This window comes from Myotis davidii, unplaced genomic scaffold (genome assembly GCF_000327345.1).
Source record: "Myotis davidii unplaced genomic scaffold, ASM32734v1 scaffold464, whole genome shotgun sequence".
In the NCBI taxonomy this organism is placed as follows: Eukaryota; Metazoa; Chordata; class Mammalia; order Chiroptera; family Vespertilionidae; genus Myotis; species Myotis davidii.
The window spans coordinates 595,716-604,971 of record NW_006295287.1 but is presented as its reverse complement, the minus strand read 5'-3'; the positions used below and the strand labels follow the sequence as shown (position 1 = coordinate 604,971).

Here is a 9,256-nt window from a genome sequence, read left to right as displayed (position 1 = left end):
TGCCGCCGCGCACCCAGCACAGGTGCACCAGGCCGTCATCAAAGCGCGCGTGGGGGACGGCCACGAGGTCAGCCCCCAGGTGGCTGGGGGAGATGGCCAGCATGAGCACAAAGTCCCCCTCCAGCGTCACCCAACCTGGGGGCAGTGGGGTGCCCAGGGGAGGAAGGAGGTGGTCTGGTGGGCCTCCAGTAGAGATGGCTACCGGGTCACCATCAGGGGTGGGAGGCAGTAGCCCAGAGGGTGCTGGCATTTCGGGTGCCCCCTCGATGATGGGTGAGAGTAGAGCTGATCTGGGGGAGCTGGGGGGCGAGGGCAGCAGTGGGTCTGGGGACAGTGGAGGATCCCCAGCCCCGCCCCAGTCCCTGGCCAGCTCGGGGCCTCCACCATTGAGTGACAGGACGGGGAGTGGTTCCGGTGAGTCAGGGGAGGTCAGGGCAGGCTGAGGCAGTGACAGGGGCAGGTCAGACACAGAGCGATGAAGGGGTGAGTGGGCCACGGTTTGAGCTGGGACGGGGGCCAGGGTCAGCTCTGACTTGGCACGGGGCAGGCCATGGGCGGGGGCGGGTGAGGCAGGCTCCACGGCGGCAGGTAGGTAGGAGATGCGTCCACGGTAGGTGTGCAGCGCGGCAAGGCCCAGCACCGTGCCCAGTGTGAAGCGGGCACTGCCCAAGGCCCTGAAGCGCTCACTCTGGATGTCCACGTCTGACACGAAGCCCCAGGCCACAGACAGGAAGGAGAAACAGCGGGAGCCCGAGGCCAGGGTCACAGAGAGGAGGTCCAGCGGGCGGCAGCCACCCCGGCAGAGCAGCAGAGAGCAATTGAGCAGCAGGTCAATGCCCAGGGCCTGCTCAAACCTTCAGAGCCAGAGACGGATTGACAGTGAGAAAGAGTAACCGGGTGGGGGGAGAGACAGTGCAGAGCGGGGAGGAGACAGGCAGACAGCAAGGGGCCCGGCCGGCCCTGTCCCCAGGCCCACCCACAGCCATCTGGCCACCTCCAGATGGACTCTCCTTACTGGGCCAGGTTCCCTCTCCATCCATCCCACAAGAACTCACTAAGTGTCACCTGTGTCCCAGGCACAGTTCTAGGCTCTGGGGAAACTGGGAACAAGACCCGCAGACGTGCCAGGCTGATGAACCTGACAGTGGACTGGCAGCGGGAGCGGAAGATGTGCCCGGCCCCAGTTAGCCCTCCTTCAGGGTACCCCCAGGCGCACCGGAGGCAGGAAAAGTCCACCTACCCCCCATGCTGGTTCACGGCTCCAGCCAGGGCATTGCCAGAGCCACAAGGGAGGATGCCCACGGGCGTCTTCATAGCCTCTTCCCAGTCAGGGCGATCGAGGAGTCCATTCAGCACCTGGAGGGCCGGAAAGCAGACACCTGGGTCCTGTTCCTGGCCTCCACAGTCCCCCCCCCGCCCCCCCACCCAGGGCTCAGGGCCCAGGCCTCCTGCCCTACCTCATACAGCAGCCCATCTCCCGACACTGTGACGATGCCGTCCCACTCGCTCAGGCTCAGTCCCTGGACCAGCTCCCGAGCATGGTTCTGCCGTTCTGATGTGAGAAACCAGGAGGTGAGGCAGGCTCTTCCACCCCCCAGGACCCGGGAGTTCGGCCCCAAGCCCTCACCTTCCGTCCTGACACCGCCCTCACCTGTCTGGATGAGGTTGAAGGACAGCCCAGCTTCGGAGATCATGGGCAGCACGTGGTTCTTACACAACTGCCAGGCCAGGCCCCTCCCACCAAAGGGATTGACCAATAGAAGCAATCGGGGTGGCCTTGGCAGAAGATGGGAGGTGATTTCTGCAGAGAGAGGGGAAGGTGTCCGTAGAGGCCAGAGACCCAGGCCCCTGACCTCAGAAACAGCAATGGCAAACAGCCCCCAGTGGACAGCTGGAGGGCTGGCACCGGAGCCTCGCTCTTTTTGCCTCCCAGGCTTCACGTGCCCACGCCACCCCCTTCTGAGACAAAGACAGGGCTTGGGTGTCTAATCCCAGTGCCCTTTGGACCCACGTGTGGGAGGAAGGAGAGCTCCGTTCCTCACCAACAACACCCAGATCCCAGATCAGGTTGCTCCGCTCTGCGAGGCTCCATTACTGTCACCATCCCTTAGGACCGTCCCCCAGGCAGCCAGCAGGACCCTGGAGGACTAAGTCCTGCCAGATGGGGACCCTTGAACCTTGACCTTCCTGTGCCAACTGAGGCCCCCCGGGTGGGGGTCCTCCGCCTCAAAGCCTCCTCTGGGCCCCCCTCGGCTAATGCTCCAGCTGCCACCTCTGGCCGCCCTGGGTGGTGACTGACCACGTCTCGGTCTGCTGCTCTCATCGGCCCGGGAGCCTCTGACTCACCCGTGGTCGGGACCCATGGAAGGGGAAGGAAGAGACAAAACCTAGCGAGAGAGCAGCAGACACAAATAGCTTCCCTCGGCCTGTGCTTTCGTTCCTCCTGTAGCCTATGCCTGTCTGGTAGCACTTCCATGACAGACTCACAGACATTCCACAGACACACAGAAAAGCAGACAGAGACGCCCGCAGAGGGAGATGCGCAGAGACTCCGAGCTGGCCCGGGACCTCACCCCCGTTCCCAGGCAGCTGCAGTCCACGGAGCAGACACGTGAGGACGGTGGCCCAGCGCTGGACCTCGGCCCGGTTCTCTTCATAGGTGGCCGCCCCGTCAGCCCCAAAGGTACGCGTGGCCCTGCGCCGGCCCCCACGCCGGCCCCGAGGATACGTGTAGATGCAGAGGTAGGCCGCCGGGTCAGAGGGGCTGCGGCTGCGCAGGGTGCAACAGCCCGAGACCTCGGCCAGCAGGACCAAGCCGCCCCGGGGCCTGGCCTCAGGCTTTGGGCGCAGCCGCTGGATGTGCAGAGCCTGTGATGTGAGAGTGAGGGCGAAGCGTGGGCCTCGGGCTGGGTAGGAGCCAAACTCGCCATGCAGGAGCGGAGTGCTGGTGGCCAGGGGTGACAGCGGCGGTGGGGCCATGGCTCCGGCCCTGTCCTGGACAGTCCTAAGCCTGGGGCCCCAACTCCAGCTCAGCTCCGGCTCTGGCGTCTGTGGGAAAGAAGGACAAGAGTCAGAATCCAGGACCCCTACGTCAGATGGAGGGAAATGGGCAGGGCCCGCGGACGGGGAGACGGTGAGGAACAATCACAGGTGCCCCGCAGACAGACAGGCCCAGACAAGTGTGGGGAGACCCCGAGGCAGCAGGGAAGGCATCGGTTGGACAGGAAAGCCCGCATCCTGGAGGGTCCACACCCAGGCATGCAAACATTCATTCATTCATTCATCCATCCCCTAAATAATTATTCAGTACCCTCCATGTGCCAATCACAGTGCCAGGCCTAGCCAACACAGCAGGGAGCAAAATGGACAAATCCCCCTGCCTTCATAAAGTTTATGTTTTAATCAGAAAACAGAAAAACAAGATAAAGAAATACAGTGTGTTGGATGATAAGGGCTTTGGGGGAAATCAGGCAGAAAGGGACATGCAGAGGCAGAGAAAACCAAAACCCACACACCGGTCACCTCCAGATGGAGAAAGGAACAAGGGAGAGACACCTGGACGAGAAGAAAAAGAGGGATGAGATCTGAGAGCCAGAGAAACGCTGAGAGGAGACAGACAGCTTAATGAAATGAAACCAGACTGATGCAAGACACTAAGGAGAGCGAGAGCGTAGGGTCGAAAAGACAAGGGGGAGAAAAGAGAAGACAGAGGCAGGAGGTAGAAGATGCAGACACCAGGAAAGACTGAGAAAGGGATGTGCCTCGAAGGGACTAAGGAGTCCGAGAGCCAGAGGAGCCACATGCAGGCATCGGCAAGGGACAGGGTTTCCAAGCTGGGCCCTGAGCACTGACCTGGGCATCTGGCTGCCTGCTCTGCAAGGAGGGACCCGGAGCCAGGCCTGAGATCCCCTCCCCAGAGGCTCTCCCCCTGCCCTCGGCCTGGCTTCTGCCGCCTCCGCCTCCTTCCTCACCTTTGTTCCCCTCTGCCCCGCCCACCCAGCCACCTGCCAGTCCTGTGCCTCAGCTGCCCCAGACACACCCCCATCTGTGGCCTCACCCTAGGGAGTCACCTCTGCCCCCTGCCCTGGCAGCTCCCGCAGGCTCCCCCACCCCACCCCACCCCACCCCACCCCACCCCACCCCACCCCACCCCACCCCACCCCACCCCACCCCACCCCACCCCACCCCACCCCACCCCACCCCACCCCACCCCACCCCACCCCACCCCACCCCACCCCACCCCACCCCACCCCACCCCACCCCACCCCACCCCACCCCACCCCACCCCACCCCACCCCACCCCAATTCAGGTGTAGCCAGAGCCCTAGATCTCCCCCAGTCCTGGGTCCGAGTCCCCTGTCTCTACTCCGCAAGTCTCTGGCCTGGTTTCCATTCTCCCCACCCACCCCCGCAGGTACCCCAGACCCGGGCCTGGGTCTCTATCCATAGGTCTCCCAATCCATAAGCTTGAGTCTTTGTCTCCGGTTCCCCGTGTCCGGGGCCTCCTCTCCCCCACGCCCCTCCCCGATTTCCACCAGCCGGCCCCAGACCTGGGTTTCCATTCCTGGATCCTTCAGCCCCGGTTCTGCTTCTCCATCTCCATCCCACAGCCCTGGTACCCCAGTCCCGGGCCTGCGTCTCTCCGTTCCTCTTGGTCCCGCGGTCCCCCAGACTCGGGACCCTGCCGGGACCCCCACAGCCTCCTCCCAAGCCTGGTCCTCCTCCAAGCTGCCCCTCCAGTCAGCACCCACCGCCCCCATCTGACCCTGGGGTGTGTGAGGGGAGGGCGGGGAGTGTGGTTCCACTCAGCCAATGGCCGTGCGGCTGGCCTGAGACGGACCAATGAGGGAGCGCGGGGGGCGGGCCCAGCGACGAGAGGCGGAGCGCTCGCGAGACCCGCTGCCATTGTAGTTGAGGGCACGCGCGCACCCGGCCGCTTGTCACGACTCCACCGCCAGGGACCAGGCGCCATGTTTGTTGAGGGCACAGGGGCCGGTCCAGCCATGGGACTTATGAGAGAGGAGGGCCCTGGAGGGAGGTTTTTAGAGGCAGATAAAGGGACGGGCCCTAACCCGGGCCACAAAGACCAAGAGGTACGCAAAGGGCATTAGTAAGAGACCCAGAGAAGCAGTGCGAGGCCATGGCGGACTTGGAGAGAGTGTTGTCTCTTCTTAAGATAAAGAGAGGCAGCCCTGGCCGGTGTGGTCCAGTGGATAGAGCGCCCGCCTGCGGGCTGCAGGGTCCTGGGTTCGATTCCGGCCAAGGGCACATGCCCGGGTTGCAGGGCTCGGTCCCCAGTCGGGGGCCTGCAGGAGGCAGCTGATCAATGATTCTCATCACTGATGCTGCCATCTCTCCTTCTCCCTTCCTCTCAGAAATCAATAAAAATATATATATTTTTAAAAAGATAGAGTCAGGCAGACGCAGAGAGATAAACAAAGAGACAAAGACAGTAGAATTAAGAATGTGCAAAGTTAAGACTCAAGAAAACCCAGAAGCCCTAACCAGTTTGGCTCAGCGGATAGAGCATCAGCCTGCAGAGACTGAAGGGTCCCACGTTCGATTCTGGTCAAGGGCATGCACCTTGGTTGCGGGCACATCCCCAGTGGGGAGTGTGGAGGACGCAGCTGATTGGTGTTTCTCTCTCATCGATGTTTCTAACTATCCCTCTCCCTTCCTCTCTGTAAAAAATCAATACAATATATTTTAAAAAAAAAGAAAACCCAGAAAATGACAGAGAGAGAGAGAGAGAGAGAGATAGAAAGAATGAGAGAGAAGGACTAACACTTCTGGAATGAAAACCAGGGAGGAGAGGATCTTTAATTCACAAATTATTAATAAGCCATAGGGATGTATTGTATAGCATGGGGACTACAGTCACATATTGTATTAACTCTATAGGGGTGACAGGTGGTAACTGGACATGTGGTCATTTTGTAATATGTGCACCTGGAACTAATGTAATACTGTATGTCAACTTTTTAAAATGTCACAAAACTATTTACCTTGGGCCCAAACCAGAGTGGCGCATGACATAAACTTCCGCCTAGTGAGTGACTCAGTTACGTGACAAGACAGAGACACGGAAGGAAGATGGGAGATACAGTGCCAGTGAGACCACTAGGTCAAGGGTGAACAGGGAGGGAATATTTTTAAAAAAAATGTTTTTATTGGTTTCAGAGAGGAAGGGAGAGGGAGAGAGATAGAAACATCAATGAGAATCATTGATGGGCTCCTTCCTGCAGGCCCCCCACTGGGGATCAAGCCCGCAACCTGGTCATGTGCCCTGACCGGGAATCGAACCTGGGACCCTTCAGTCCACTGGCCGACCCTCTATCCACTGAGCCAAACTGGCTAGGGCCAGGGGAGAGAATATTGAAGGCTCAGAGGCTGAGAGGAACCGAGACCAAGAGACAGAAAGCAAAGATGTTGACAGAAACAGAGAGAGAGGCAGCCCTGGCCGGTTTGGCTCAGTGGATAGAGCGTCGGCCTGCAGACTGGAGGGTCCCAGGTTCGATTCCAGTCAAGGGCATGTGCCTTGGTTGCGGGCACATCCCCAGTGGGGGGTGTGCAGGAGGTAACAAATCAATAAAATACATTTTAAAAAAAAGAAACAGAGAGAGGCAAAGATCGGGTGAAGGTGAAAGAAATCAAGGCAAGAATAATATCAGGAGACGTAGAAACAGACAGAACTGTACAGAGAGAGGCACCTGCTCAAGGAGGGAGGGGCGGAGCTTGCTCTCTAGAAGGAGATGCATGGAGGAAGGAGTTCACTTATTGCCCAAAATGTACCTGGTGTTCAACCCAGAGTAGCAACAGCACCAGGTAATACACATGCCTGCCAAAGGATGACCCAGAGAGAGAGGAACAGAAGCCCAGTGAGACGGAGAGACGGGGAAACACAGCACTTGAGCTTGGGGCCCAGGGAGAAAGGCAGACACACGGACCAAAGAGACTGGGACTCAAAGACAGAGAACCAAGTTACAGAGATGAGGGCACAGGGAGGGGCAAGGAGGCAGAGGGAACCGCCCCCTGGTACGGTGACCTTGACTGCAGAGAGACCCTTACCTGATCCACGCTCCTCTGCTTGGAGATGTCCATTCGCCTGCCAGCCCTCTGCTGTGTTATCGACAGGACGCTGGGCCTGCGGGGAAGGCCATGGGAGGGTGGGACGGTAAGGAGTCAGGCCTCATGGCTCCGCCCGGCCTTGGGCGCTGTGGAGGAGAAGTGAATGGGTAGGAGTATCAGGGGCGGACTACAGGAGGCCAGGCTGGATGGGTTTGAAGCCCAGGGCCTTTCTGAAAAGGGAGAAACAGAGAAGAGGTCAACTTTTTCACTGCCCCAACCAGTTCATCACGTCTGGGCCAATCAATAAATAGGGGTGGAGCCTAAATTTTTTGTTTTTAATCCTCACCTGAGGCTATTTTTTTCCCACTGATTTTTTAGAGAGAGGGAGAGGGGGAAGGGAGAGAGAAAAACACGGATACTAGGAAGACACAGCAATTGGTTGCCTCCCACTTGGGCCCGAACCAGGGGCCTAGGGATTGAACCTGCCACCCAGGTATGTGCCCTTGACCGAGAATCGCATCTGCCACCCTTTGGTCCTTGTGCGGACGTTCTAACCACTGAGGGAAACTGGCCAGGGCCTAATTGTTATTGAGCACTTCTTATGTGGGAAGCATTGTCCCATGCATTTTTACTAACTTATATAACGCGGGAGAACATCCTATGTGCCAGGCCTAGGGTCACCCCCTTTTTGTAGATAAGGGAAGTCAGGCACAGAGAAGTTAAATGAGTTGCCCCAAATCACACTGTTATTGGAATTTTAATATTCCTATGTCTCTGCTCCTCCCTGGATCTCCTTTTCCCGCCTCTTTCTACATCCCCTCACCGCCCCCCCGCCGCCAAAGCCAGTGTTTGTCCACTACCCTTCTGGATGCCTCTTCCTTCTCCCCTCTAAATCTGTCTCCCTCTAAGTCAGCGGTTCTCAACCTGTGGGTCGCGACCCCTTTGGCGGTAGAATGACCCTTTCACAGGGGTCGCCTAAGACCACCCTGCATATCAGATATTTACAACACGATTCATCACAATAGCAACATTACAGTTATGGAGTAGCAACGAAAATAATTTTATGGCTGGGTCACAACGTGAGGGACTGTATTTAAAGGGCCAGAAGGTTGAGAACCACTGTAAGTCTCTCCTCCCCGCTCAGAAATTTGTTTTTGCCCATCCCCGCTCTCTACCCCACCCCCAAGCCCGAGACCTCAGTCGGCCTGCTCTGCGCTCCAGCACCGTGCACATCCCTCACCACGAACCCGCTGGGCCATTTGAATCTCTCTGGCTGAGAAAAGCCGCCCCCCCGGTGGCAGAGGCTGCAGAGGGATCAGGGAAGGGCCCTCTCGGGGCAGAGAGAGCAGCAAAACCTAAAAGGTAAAAATGCAGGCTGGGCTGCAGCAAGGAAGATCTCGGGTTAGACCTCCAGCAGGACTTCCCAAGCTGCGGCCGCGCCTGGAAGCACAACACCAGATAAGACAGTCTGATAAGGAAACGACCCGAGCGCGGAGTCAGAGGTTTCCCCGCGGTCTAGACCAGCCCCTCCTGCCCCGCCTCCTCCTCGCCGACATTCTTCCTGCCCAGTCCTCCTGAAGTCACAGAGAGGTAGTCGGCTTCGGGCCAGAGAGTCCCGGCGCGACCAGTCCTCCCAGGTCCGCGCGCGACATCTGTCTCGCTCCCAGATCCCTTTCTTCCGGAAGAGCATCGAGACAAGGGTCTGGGTAGGGCTAGAGAGCCCCCGACGTGCTAGCCCTTTTTCCTCTTTGGTTGTCCCGCCCCCCTCATTCCGGAAACGCCCATCTAGCCGTCAGTCCGATTCACCATAGAGAAGCCCTACTCGCCTTAGCGTGCCGGGTCGCGCTAGTGTGACGTCACGTAGGCGCCGCTCGCTGCAGGCTTTCCCCGCCCACCCGGCGCCGCTCTCTCTTTCCGGACCTGGTGGAGCAGAAGGCGCCATCATGGTGAGTGCGCTTTGAAGGCGTTCGGGGCTCGGCCATCCGCCTCCATCCACCGCGGTTTCGGGCTGGGGGCGCGCCAGAAGAAGGCAGGGGCCCTGGGGGTGTCCGAGGGAGGCGATTCCCGTGGTGGCGGGGCTATTTAGGGGCCCCCGAAGAGCAGGGATGCGTCAGTCATGACCGCCTCCACCCCTCCCGTAGTTTCCCAAGATAGCTCCCATTGAATAGATGCCTGAGGTGAGGTACGA

General features: G+C 59.2%; 1 protein-coding gene across 1 annotated transcript in view; it reads right to left on the bottom strand.

The window, feature by feature from the left end:
* SPHK2 (sphingosine kinase 2) overlaps positions 1 to 5,213 on the bottom strand; it is a 5,994-nt gene extending 781 nt beyond the window's left edge. Inside the window, exons 1-6 of the mRNA XM_015567961.1 lie at positions 4,551 to 5,213; positions 2,574 to 3,048; positions 1,652 to 1,801; positions 1,458 to 1,552; positions 1,241 to 1,356; positions 4 to 854 (exon numbers count right to left, since the gene is read on the bottom strand). Of these exons, the coding sequence (XP_015423447.1) occupies positions 4 to 854; positions 1,241 to 1,356; positions 1,458 to 1,552; positions 1,652 to 1,801; positions 2,574 to 3,048; positions 4,551 to 4,760 (1,897 nt within the window). The 5' untranslated portion in view covers positions 4,761 to 5,213. The remainder of the gene's footprint in view (positions 1 to 3; positions 855 to 1,240; positions 1,357 to 1,457; positions 1,553 to 1,651; positions 1,802 to 2,573; positions 3,049 to 4,550) is intronic.
* Between the last annotated feature and the right edge of the window lie 4,043 nt (positions 5,214 to 9,256).